Genomic DNA, 12,968 nt, shown 5'->3' with positions numbered 1-12,968 from the left:
GTTCTCTGACTTGGGCAGCTAAATGTCATCTACTAAAATTTCGAACCATGGAGGACAGGCCACCAGAGGGGGTGTGTTTCAGACACATTAAATAAGTGATGATTGCCGTGAAATATTTTCAAATAGGAATATCTAAGAGGCCAAATACATACTAACGTAAAGTTCTCAGACTGTCTGTTTTCCACAACATTTATGTCTGTGGCCACCTTTAAGTCCATTTTGGATTCTCCACGTTCCTTGCTCCTAGGAGTCCTCATCTCTCTCTAACTAGATCTTCCCCTTTCTGCAGCTTTGTTTCCTCCTCTGAAATGAAAAAGTGACTAGATGATCTTCATGGGCCCTTAGGCTTAAACCTTCCACAGGGACTCTGTGATTCCTTGTTTTCAAAGGGATTGAAGAGTGGAGTTGGGAAGTTTCTAGTCCCATAATCCTCAGAATCTAATTTGTACTACTGTGGTTGCTGCTGCTTAAGCTAAGAAAAAGCTTGTCTACTCAAATGTATATTATGCACCTATGCGCCCTCAACAATTGACCCAAGCTCCTCAGGAAGAGTCAGATTAGGCCCTGCAAAAAGCCCTGGCTGCCTGTGCTCTCTACTCACTGGGGCCTGGCTCACTCTGGGTGGACAAGAGCCTCTCGTGTCTGGAGGAATCTCACCCCCTCCCAGAAATCCAGTTCACCTCAATGGGCCAAGGGGCAGTGAACTTGCCCTTCCCTGTTTAGTCTCTGGCTCCTCGTGCCCTAGAGCAGAATGGGCAGCGACTCGGCAAGGGGAGACCCAGGGGAGATGTGCTGCTCCCTTGCTGCTCCTGCTCCTTCAGTGCTAAGGGCCTGTTCTAGGGAAAACCTGTCTCTCTCACTGTGTTTTTTCTCAAGACCACATGACAGTCAAAAACAATGTACAACTGTGAAAAGCTCAGTGTGCTTTTATCGAGTGTGGGTTTTCCAGCGTCCTCGGCCACTTAGTGAAATGTAGGTGTCAGGGAGGGCTGCTTCATTGTTAGTGTGATCCTGACCTGGTCAGGTTGTCCCTGTTGCGTATATTGTCTCTAGACAGGCAAGTAAACATGACAAGCCAGGCAGGGGTTGTGAGGCCTGGTTCCTTTGACTCTAGTGTCTGTGACAAAACAAATCCCCATTGTTGTTTTCATTTGTATTTCCTCACCTGGAGTGTTTCCGTTCATTACACACCACTGTGTAACAGGCACTGTCACGTGTGTGGAAGGTAATTTAGAAGATCTAATTGACTTATCTAAGACCCACGAGTCAAGCAGCTTGCCTTCCAGCGAGTAGAAAGGCTCTGTAAGAAGTCATTAAAAAAATGGAAGATTTCTGTGTTGGAAAGAGGACTGGCAAGGTCATTAGCAAAAGAAAAGATGATTTGGGGCTAAACCAGAGAAGGCAGGGGCTCACATGCAGATGGCTCCACCACGTGAATGAGGAAACTCCAGCTTGGCTTGTTTAAATGCCCACTTTGAGGGAGAAGCAGAAACTGCACGTACATTAGGTATTGTGTCTCTGTGGGGCATGAGCAGCTCCCTTTTGGGACTGTTCTTTTTCCTTTTTTAATATAAAGGGAAGTAAATTGGTGTATCTTTAAACAACTGTAGGGTTTTCCATTAGGTCCTGTGGGAGACACTGAGCATTTTTGTGCACCGGGCACTGGTCTCAGCAGATGCAGGGGTGCAACGTAAGGTTGATCCTGCTTTCCCGGGCGCGCTCACTAGCCAACCCTTAAAAATCCTTTGTCAGAAATCGCCCTCGCTCCCTCCTCTCCCAGCACTGACTGGCACAAACATCCCTATTGGGGACCCCACACTCTGAGCTTCCCTCTTCCTCACCACCCACTGTGCACAGTTTTTCTTGTCATTAAGGTGACTCCAGCCTCCTTCCCCTGGGGAAATGGGGCGGGGGGGGGGGGGGGGGGGACCGTGCCAGTGTCAGTCCATCCTAATCTCTCTTAGGCTCCTCTTCGCTGCTGTCACTCAGCAGCCTTAGGTTTAGGGGACTTGGAAACCAGCTTCCCCCATTCTGCTGAGGCAGGTCTTGTACAGATGTCAATCAGTGAATCGTCTCTGTGTATCTGTGCAGACCCTGTAATGCTTTAGAATAACAATCTAGAAATGTCTGGAAATCGTAAATTCCATCTCAGACTGATACTGAAACTTGACTCCATCTGATCTCCAGTCTCTCTCTCTCTAGGATTATAGAGCCTCAAGGACATGCTCATTTTTAAAATGAAATCTTTCTGAAGAAAGTACCTATTGATCAGGTTTTTAAAAAGCAAAACTGAAAGCCCCACCTAGCCGGTTCGTGTTAGGCAGCAGGACGAGAAAGGTGCTCTGTCTCTCCCGGTGGCACCGCTAGCCTCTGCCATCACCAGGGGCTGGGCAGGCACGGGTTGGAGGTGAGGGTGCTGGATGTTGAGATTCTCTTGACTTTTTTCTTTTTGAAGTAACATTGCATTATAACCTCTACTTAAAAAAGAGTCGGTGTCCTAAAATAGCATGGTAGCTAAAATAACAGTAACAACAACAGCACTCCTTTGCCATTCCTGAGAATGGTTGTTTGTTTAAAACCCAGGGCCTTGGTTCTGGCAACAGTTAGTTTCCACTAGCTGGGCTCCCACAAGAGTTGCTCTAATGGAAATCAGATGGCCTCCTGACAGGAAACATGGGGTCTGTTAAGCATTCCCTCAAGCCCTCTGTCAGGGGTTTCCTTACGGAAACTACAGTCACTAACACACCCTGGAACTGGAGGAAGATGGTGTAGACCTGATCATTTCAGAGGCTTGTGGTGCTATTATTTCCCCCTCTGAATAATAATTAATAGGCCAGTCTGAATGCCAGATCCTGAGGCGGTCACTTGAATGGCTTTGTTGAAAGAGGGAGTCAGGGAGGCCAGCCAGCCTTATTATCACCCCACATTGTTGGGATCCCCGAGCTGCCTGCTGAGTGATAGTCATCAGTGGGCTCTTGACTGCCCCCTATCCTATCAAATGCTCGCTGGAAGGCCTCACCCATCCCCTGCTCCCAGGGCCACACTCCACAGGCCCAGTTGCCTCTGACTGTCCATGGATCACTTTCATGTCACACTCAGCAAGACCATTTCTAGCCCCCTTCCCGCACTGAGAACCCTGCTCAGAGCTGCAGTTTGGGGGTACAGGGAGGAGAGAGACCTGGAATGTGTTGGTCTGGGGTGCCATCTTTAGATGGCCGTGAGGGGAGTGGAGTAACTATGGACTCGACCTGAGTCCACACGGACTAGAGACTTCCAAAATACTAATGGCTTTATCACGTCACCTTTTCCCACTTCCCTCGGCCGTTCTGGGCAGCATCCTCAGCTACTTGATGGCAAATTTTGACAGGTGATAAAAGCAACTATTGAGATTGCTGCTTCACAGAGTCCAGATACATGGCTATTGACTGATGTTATTTTTGCCTTTGCTGGGACACTCCCTCATGTCTGCTGTCACTTTTTAATGGATTGCCTTCTGAGATGTACATTCTGAGGTCCCTGCACTTGCCCCCCAGTCTGGCAAATGGCAGCTTGACCTGGATGGAATCTAAAATAAATGGATCAGGGCTGCAGAGGAACATTGAGAGCAGGTGGTTGGCAGCACGACTCCCTTCCCCCCCCCCCACCCCCCCTGCGCCAGAAAATTGAGTCAATATAAACACAATGTTTACATCTTTGTGGAGTTTAATTTTAATCAAGATTTATTCATTTCACTCGTCTTCTCTGTATTTGTAACACGGCAGATTCTTTGTAGGCCCCATGTCTGACCATGTGCTTCCGGGGGCTGCGTGGCACTTGTTTGGTGACGGGGGCTTACTTGTCACTAGTAATTACAGATAAACAGAAAAACCCTGTCGTGTGGGTGTGTCGGAGCTTTGCCAGGCAGCTGCTGTTCTTCCAGAGGCTCCGCAGCAGGTTCTCGTGGAGGATCTCCCACCACTTCTTTCTCCTTCTCTTTTGCTCAGAAGGCCACGTTCGCTGTTCAGCGCAGGAACTCCCCACCGTCCTTGGGGTCCCCCAGCTTCAGTTGGAGAGACTTCAGAGCGGTCACCGTAGAGCCTGGGCCTGAGATCTCAGCAGGCAGCAGCAGCAGCACACGCGCGTTGCTTTTGTTCATTTTGTATTTCCCCTTCCCTGACTTCGAGCTTGGGGAGCAGTGCCAGCAGGTTATGAAAAGAATGAGAATAATTTGACTTCTGACATTGGGGCTTGGGGTTATTGGGTGTTTTGTTTTCTGATGTGAAACCAGCTATTTGTTAACCACTAACTCTTCCCTTATTCTTTTCTTGCAGATGAGCTCACAGTGCCTGCACTTTACCCCAGTAGCCCTGAAGTGTGGGCCCCGTACCCTCTGTACCCAGCGGAGTTAGCGCCTGCTCTACCTCCTCCTGCTTTCACCTATCCCGCTTCACTGCATGCCCAGGTAATTTATACCCATCGGCCACGACTTCACTCACTCCACCACCAGTCCTTTCAGATCTGGTCCCCCAGAGCACATCATACAACTAACACCTATCCAGCTAACAGATCCACCTTCAAGACATTAATGATCCCTTCTAAATCGAGCTGACACTCCTCCAGAACTGATGAGGACCGTCTGACAGCCATGACATCACCCACTGCCTGATGTTTGCCCCAAATGACACCTCTCTCTTCCTTAATGATCTCACCCTCATACCACACACGAGAGTCGGGGCCCAGGTTACCCCCGGCCAGCTAGAGGGCGTCCCTAGAGCCTCGCCGTGTGCCTTGTCTGCAGAAGGGCTGCAGAAGGAGCGTGCCCTTGTGGAGGCGCTGTGGCTGTGTTTCTGCGTAGCGAGATGTCTGCTGTCTTCTAGGTCTAGTGGCCACAGGGGAACGTTGGGAGCTTTCAGGAGGAAGACTGTGCTGCTCACATGTGTGACAGAAAAGATTAAGGGCTCCTGTTTGCCTTTTTTTTTAGGAAATCCTGTGTGTAGAAAGAAGGTCCGATCTAGTGTTTAGGATGTAATTACAGGTCAAGGTAGAGGTCTCAGTTCTGAGCGCTTTCTTTCTCGGTTAAGAATAGCCTGAGTTTTATAAACAAACTCCCTTGTTTCTCTACAAAGATCACTGTCTATATACGCCAGGTCTTCCTCTCCCCTTGGTGAAAGTTTCTCTTAGCTTTGCTTTTAGCCTAAGTAGTAGTAAACAATGTCAGGGCTCAGAATGATGATCGATAGTAAATAAAACAAAGAATATAGATTTTATTTGTCTTCCTGCTTTCTTAACTCCTCTAAATAGGAAAGCCTGGTTTAAAAAAAAAATTGTTAACCTAACATTTGGGGGTTTTGTTTGTTTTGCATAGTGCTTATTGGCAAGGTGCTGGATGAAATGAGTAGCTTCCAAAAACTTCTTCTTTCTCACATAAAACCTCATTCATGTTGCACAGAACTCTGTTGCTGTGTGAGGCAGCCCAGTGAGCCCAGTGTCCAGGGGTGCTGGGCCTAAACTTCCCGCCTTCTCTATCCGAGTCACCAGCGCCTCATGCATCCTTTCAACTCCTGGCTACCCATGCACCATGCAGGCGAACCACAAAGAGAAGGCCTTGATGCCTGGGCCCCAGAAATGTTTACCCTCTGTGTTCAGAGAACGGGATATAGAAAGTATAGTACAACTAGTGAAGAAAAATGTAAGCCATGGCAGTTAGAGTAAGTACTTGGCATAGAAAATTAAGTAGCAGGAGTATTCTGAGGCTGATTACTCAATTTCTAAATCATGTTTTTTTGCTTTTCCTTCCTCTGCTGCTTGTCCAAAACTTTTGTCTATGTCAGTGCTCGGTCACCCTTGCAGGGGAGGGGAAGAGATAAAATGCAAACCTTGGGATATCTTCTGAGCCATCAGTGTGTTTGTCGTGGGCCTGGGGATAACTTTGTAGATGACATGGAACAAATAAAAGACCTCCTGCTTGTGGATGTGTCTCCTGTTTCCCCTGGCTAGACTGCCTAGATCCAGACCAGTGGACAGTTATAGCCAGTTAATAATACCACGAAACGCTGCCAGGTTCATCCAGTCATTTGGACATCCTATCCTGGCTTTGGTTATTCTGGCCCAAAGGCTTTCACCCTTACCCTGGCCAGAAAGGACTGGAAATGGTGGCTTTGGCATCTGGTCACTTGCTTTTGCTTGGTTCACACAATGGATGAAATTGAAAGTAACTCAAGGAATATGGTGGTTGCTAAAGAGTCGTAAGAAATAAGCCATGCCATTGTGAGAAAGGGTGGGGAGCGGCAGAGCCAGGATCAGATGGACTCAGCCATTTGATGAAGGGCATCTGCTGCCCAGGGGGCATCCCCCTCGGGAGTTCTTCCTTGATCTTGAGCCTTTCCCAGCCTGGAATCCACTTGGCTCCATCACATCGTTCCCAGAGTTGGTTAACTCTCATCTAGTATCAGTGGCATTCAACCCCACTTCTTGTTTGGAGGCAGTCCCAGTGCAAGCATGGGTTCCGTATCCTGAGGACTCATGGACAAGTAGTGTTAACTTACATTTTTTGGTCCAAGATGAGAAGCATAGAATGAACTGGTAGAGACTTGACAAATCAGCTGGTTTAACCCGCTTTACGTGTGAGGAGAAGATGGAGGAACTGAAAGTCCACCCTTGGCCGTGACCACACCAGGTCACCCAGGCTTTGTTCTTTCCACACCTCAGTGCTGGCTCACCAAAGACTTGTTCTTTGATGGAATTTTGGCAAGGCCTCACTCCAGTCACTCCTTGGATCTTTAAGTAGATGGGAAGTCTGTAAGAAGAGATTGGGAAGCAAAGATGAGGGAAATTAGCACTTCACCTTCCCCCTAAGGGCCTCAGGATTTTTAACTTGTGGTAGAGCAGTTGGGAAGACCAAAACAGAGCATCCCCATAGAGGGTCATTTCGTTTTTACCTTGGAAATCTTATATATCTATGGAGACGCTTTTGAATAATTTTGCTTTTCTTAGCAATGTTGTGCTCTGTTTTGAGACATGGATTTTTTTTTTCTTCTAGTGTTTCTCTCCTGAGGCAAAGCCCAACACACCTGTCTTTTGTCCACTTCTCCAGCAAATTAGATTTGTATCTGGGAATGTGTTTGTAACATATCAGCCTACTGCAGACCAGCAGAGGGAGCTCCCATGTTGAATTTGCTTGTTAGCTACTTTCTCACCCCACCCCCTTTGCAAAAGCTATTTCTTGGCAACATTTGAGAGATTTCAATAAAAATTTTAATCAGAGCAAAAATGATCTCAAGTAGACTGCAGCGTTTTGTTTTCATGGTGATGCAATTTGAAGCTAAGATGTTACCCCTGAGATTCTGGGAGAGTTGGGCCCATGACACTGTATGTGCAGTAGATGGGAGAACCACGCGGAGCGCAGGTCCCACTGCTGCTGCTTGAATCTTCCTGGACCCATGAAACCACCAAGAGGTGCACGTCAGAAGATTCTCACCTTGCATCCGAGGGTCACCTCTGCCCAGACATCTTGTTTCAGCAGAGATGATCTTGTGACAAATGGAGGCATCTTCCAGTCTGGCCACCATAATCCAGAGAAAGGGGAGGACCCAGGAAACACACTTGTTGAGAAGGAGCTGAATCACTGCCCTGCCTTCAGCCTGTGGTCTGGTGCTTCCCTCTCGAAATTGAAGATACCTATTTCACATTAAATCCTATTTTTAAAGAATTGGATAAGAAAATAGAACCAGAACCCTCAGAACATGTTAATTTTACAGATAAAGAGCTACTTGGTGCAGCCAACATCTGATTTTTGGGATTCACATTTTTAGAGGTGATCCTTCTGTTTATTCCCAAGGTCATTGGTATTTAAAATTTATTACATGTATTATATAAGCCGCTGTGAACAGCAGAGGAAGGTTTCCTTCTGAGGGTTAGGAGAGGGCTATTCAGAAGAGAACAGACAGCTGCTCCTGACACCTCGTCTCCACATATCTCAGCTGTTCAGGTTTGGGGTCAGCGGACGGGACAGAGAGCAACCCAGTCTAGTGCACTGCCTTTCCTGCGCACTAGAAACAGAAAACTGTCGGCCCTTGCCCCGAATCATGTTGTTGGGCTAGAAACTTTTGCAGGTAAGTGGGACTGAGGAGCAGGTTTCTTGCTCCGGGGCTTACTTGCCCTGAGTAACAGCTGACCTTCTGGAAGAGGCTCTCTGTAGCCACGTCGGGAGTGCATCACCTGCACCTAAACAGAAGGCCCTGAAACCATAACACAGACTTCCTGCAGGCAAGATAGGCCTTGAGGAGGTCCCTTGTGGCATTCTGGAAAAATTTTAAAGGTTAAACCCAAAATAAACACAGAAATGGACCATGGGAAAATAGAGGCAAACTGGGAAGGCAGATCATGGAGGGATAGAAGGCCACAGAATGGCGTGTGGGTACAGAGCTCACCCCCATCACCAGATCCAGGCATCTGCTCAACAGCTTGTAACTTACGGAAACTGCATTTTCAGACTTCTTTAAAAAGATTAATTGATTCAGCATCTCCTCTGTCACTGTGCCCTGTACAGACTACAGAAGTAAAGAAGGCAAAGTGTGGTTTGTTGTTTGGATTTAACTGGGGAGTGGGGGGACACCCCAGGGGAACAGCAGCCAAGGCACGTGCTGTTTGCACCCAGCAGGGACTCTACTTCCTGTTCTGAAGGCAGTAGCTAAAGAGAACGGGGGTTGGTCCAGAGAGACACCCCTGAGAAGTAACTCCAGTGCCTCAGAGCTGCTGGGCGGCCCCCCAAAGTAAGGGAGGAAGTTCTGAGCACTGAGCTTTGCCTCTGGACGCCCTCCATGCCATGGCTCTCGGCCTCTGGAGTCCTTGCCCGTCAGCCGTGATGTGACCGACGGGAGACCGTGGCTGTGCGGGCCTGCAGAGGTCGCCTTCACACTGTTCGGTCCAAATGGTCCATCCAGATTTTCCATTGTTTTCAAACAAATGAAACTCCTAATTCTCTGACTTGCCCTCTAAACCTGCAGCTCCGTGAAGACTGTGAGAAACAAACCTCCAGGAGCCCATCTCCTGACTGTGCCCCTTGTCTGGTTCTCTGTTTCGCTCGCTTCCTAGTCACCTGAGAGCATCTGACTTAACTCAGGAGAAGGGGGGGCGGGGGGGGGCAGATGGGCCAGGCACAGCCTCCTGAGCACCAGTGGGGGAATGGGGGTGTTGCATCTCCCAGTTACTGGGAGTCAGACACCCCTTTGCTTTCCCCGGCCCTCCCTGTGGGCTCTTCCCCTGCCTGCCCCACAAGGCCTGACCTTTGCTGTGACCTGTGCCCTCGGGAGGGTCTGCGTGTGAGTGGGTAACAGAATGGGTGTGTACGCTGCGGGGCTGCCCGATCACACACCGCCACGGACGAGCTGTTTGACTATGAACGAGTTCCTTAACCTCTCTGGACGTCACTAAAGTGGGCTAATAACCGTTCATGTAAACACGGGAGTGCCTGGCACACCACAAGGGCGTCGTGACGGTTAGCCTTTTAAGGAGAATCTGAGTGTTCACCAAGGAGGAGGCAGCGTAGGACTCGCTCTGCACGAGGCTGTAGTTGTTCCGACACTGGGAGTGTCCAGCGTGTCCCGAGGCACTAGTGGAACTGCAGAGTCCTCGTGTGCAGCCAGATGGAAGGAAGGCCTGCAGCTGGGGAGAGACAGACAGGTGAGCAAGGTGAGGCCTCAAGTGACACAAGCTGCCAGCGTCACCAAGTGACAGCACCTGCTCAGTTGCCAGCTCTGGGAGAACTTGTGCCCAGAGGAAGTCTCCCCCACAGCCCGAACACGCCTGCCAGAAGAAAACCTCGCCCTGACGGGAAATGGACCCAGAGTGGGAAACAGCTGAATTCCCAGCGAGACCAAAAGGTTCCCGAGTGTTGCTTCACTCAGACCCGTTGTCCCTGAACTTTCCAGCTGTTGCCCTATCTTGCTTTCCTATCAGAGACACTGGAGAAGAGAATGACCCATGGGTCACGTGGCCCATTCCTCCCTGGGCTTTCTGGATTGTTCTTCACAGTCCTTCCACTGGGATTCTGTCCAGTCTCATTTCCAGGTGGTGGAGTTACATCTTGCGCCTTGGGAGGTAATTCCTGTAGTTGAATTGCAGGGGACTGCACTTCTGTATCCTCCCTGTCCTGTCCCATCCCTTACCCGCTTCTGCTCTTTGATATTGGAAAACTAAAGCCCGCCACTGAGGCAGTGAGAGACGTATGCGTGCTTCTCACTGGCCTCAGAAGCAGTCCAAAATTAGTCATCCAGAGTTGCTGGAAATAGTTTTTCCTTTGGCCAAAGGTCTGCTACTGAGGCCCAAAGGTCCCTAGCTTGCTGGGCAGCTAGCAGGACCAGAGCTGTTCAGAAACCGGAGCCAGTTCCCAGTGCTATTGCCATGGTCATGGTTGCTGGTCCCAAGGACACTTCCCTGAACTCAATCACCATTGCCTGATTGCAACAGCTCACACAGGCCTCTTCTGACTGAGGGCAGCAAGATGACCTTAATTCGGTGCACTGTGCTCTGCAGGTTTCTTAAGCATGTTCCATTTCATCCTTTGTCACCCCTGTCAGTGCTGTTTGCAGGCCTGCCTCTTTCTTGGATTGTGAACAAATGTGGGTCTGACCGTCACCCTAGGAGGGTGCAGAGGGCTTGGCTTGGCACATAATCGGGACTTGATGTTTTAAGATCAAACAGGCTGGATTTTAATGCTACATTCTACCCACTCTGCTACCCAGGGGATTTTAGGTAAGTTTATCTCAAACTCCCTGAGCCTCATTTTCCTTATCTATAAATCAGATTGAACACCTACTTCATGGGGTTATTTTGAGGGAAAGAGTAAAATGCTTGCAGAGTAATCATTAAAATAGTTCCTCCGTGTCCTCTGTCAGAACTTGGTCTGGCGTGGCCCACGGGCTCCAGAGACCTCTCTTTGTAGCTTCAGTAGCACTTAGGATGCAGGGATGCGGGAGCGGTGACAGGCCAGGAGAAACCCGGCTTCCAGGCTTTATTCTTTGGTAAGGAAAAGCTGCCGGAGCCAAGGCAAGGTGGTAGCCCGTGCCTGCGCTGTGTGCCGGGTCAGCCTGCTGTCCAGGCACACACCATCCAGCACTTAGTGCATGCTAACTGCTGTGGAAGCAAAACCCAGGCTACAAAGAAACTTCAGAATTGTAAAATGTAGCCTTCATTAAAAAGAAAGTGAATGTTCCTTTGAAGAAAACCCATTGTGACAGGGGTAAAAAGGAAAATCAACTCCAAATGGGATCATGTTTTATTCAGACTTTGTGCTGTTGGTGGGGAAGGCCAAAACCCAGTGACAGCATGGGAAAGTGGGACACCCCAACTTCAAGCCTCACCTGCTCTGCCACAAAGTACTCGCTTCAGTGAGCTCGGCTCCTGGGACCTTTAATAGCCCTTGATAGCAAACATAGTTAAAAATTAACAGACTGACAAAATTAAATATGGATGACCAGCAACCACTGTGGACTTAATCTGACACAGGGTGTTACACGCTTGGGTGCCTTCAACCCTAGAGGCATCTTGAGTGAACTTTGGGGATGTCTAAGTATATTTCACATGCCTGCTTAGAAGCAAGAGCAGGGCTAATGCTTCGGTCAGACAGGGAGAAAACTAAAAGCCCAGGAGAGAGAATGATCATGGAAGGCATATGTGGAATTCAGCCAGGCGGGTTGGTGCGAGCAGGTGCTGTGTACAGGCAGGATCCGACTGTCGGAGCCTAGACTGCCCTGCCTGGGCACAGACACCAGCAGGGTCCCACCTTCCAGACTAGGCGACCTGCCGGAGCCCAGGCCTAAGCTGGCGCGTGGCTTTCTCCAGTGGGACTGACACGTTCCCCTTCCCACCTGGTGGGGAGGATCAGATGGCAGATCGGACTAACCTTCACATCAATTCATCTAAATCTTGACGTTTTACCTAGATGGTGGCAACTTGTTTCATTTCTGTTGCATTTCATCCCTTCCATGTCTGCTAGGAAAGGAGTGGGGGCTGGCAGTTTCGGGGTGATCCTCAGGAAGCTTCATTTCATGAAGGAGAGATACTACGGGAAATGTTTCAGTTCTGGTAATTGCTCCTTCAAGAGTTTCTATGATTAATTTTTCCCATAAAGAGGATCAAATTTTTTGGTATTGTGAAGCATCACCCCAGCCTATTTGGTCAGTTTGGAGTTGCTTGGACAGGAGGCCGCTTCTGGCCTGGCTACAGTTAAAGGAGGGGCGTGGCACCTACCGGGGGCTCGCCGTTGGCAAGGGGCCGGCAGGGTGTCCAGGGATCCAGCTCGGGAAGGGTGCTAGAAACTGAGAACACCAGGCTTGTAGACGAGATGAGCTTAGTTCTGAATACAGAGAAATCTGGTTCAGTAACAGCATTTGTGTCAGGAAAGCCGAGAACATCTTTATGAAGCAGACATCCAGGGCACCCCTGGTCTGATGAGCTTCCGCTTTACTTTCGTCAAAGCTAGAAACTTGGGTGCCATGTTGGCTGGCGTGAGCCTATATGATCCAGCAGTTGTAACCCCTGGAAGGAGCCTTCCAGAATAACATTTCTCAGCACCTACAGGAACTAGTCGCTGTTCCATAATGTAAAGGATTCTGGGGTCAGATCAACTTGGGAAAATCACCCAGGGCTAGAAAAGATCAAACAGGTGTGTTTATTGTGGAACTTCTTAGGACCTTGAATGTACTAATACATATGTTGTCTTTGAAGGACACTTTCTCTCAAACTTATGTCACCACAGGGTATCTGGACAGACTGCCTTCTTGCCATACTTTTTTGGCCAGAACTTTATAAACCAAGCTGTCAGCCTGGCCTGCAGGGCTTGTCAGGTGCCCCGCCCCGATGCATCGGCACCTCGTCCCAGCCAGCGATGCTCCAGGCACTGGGACCACACTCTAAGATGGCTAGACTTGGCTATTTCCAAAGTAGAAAATAGTTAAAATACTGGGTAGTTACTAATTAAAGCGACTGGA

The 12,968-nt window shown here is 49.0% G+C and overlaps 1 protein-coding gene across 3 annotated transcripts in view; it reads left to right on the top strand.

Annotated features, from left to right (window-relative positions):
- Window positions 1-12,968, top strand: part of RBPMS (RNA binding protein, mRNA processing factor) — a gene marked incomplete at both ends in the record, with an annotated part of 159,114 nt that overhangs the window by 135,647 nt on the left and 10,499 nt on the right. The window contains 2 exons of one of the 3 annotated variants that reach the window (XM_084231618.1): window positions 4,311-4,441; window positions 7,019-7,150. The exons of 1 other annotated variant lie outside the window; for it this stretch is intronic. In XM_084231618.1, the coding sequence (XP_084087744.1) occupies window positions 4,311-4,441; window positions 7,019-7,150 (263 nt within the window). Of the gene's footprint in view, window positions 1-4,310; window positions 4,442-7,018; window positions 7,151-12,968 lie in introns of those variants that run through there. One more of the 3 variants, XM_084231619.1, reaches the window with a different exon arrangement.

This window comes from Talpa europaea (genome assembly GCF_964194135.1).
Source record: "Talpa europaea genome assembly, chromosome: 4".
NCBI lineage: Eukaryota > Metazoa > Chordata > Mammalia > Eulipotyphla > Talpidae > Talpa > Talpa europaea.
Note: the sequence above shows the minus strand (reverse complement) of the source record. Positions and strands in the feature narration are given on the sequence as shown.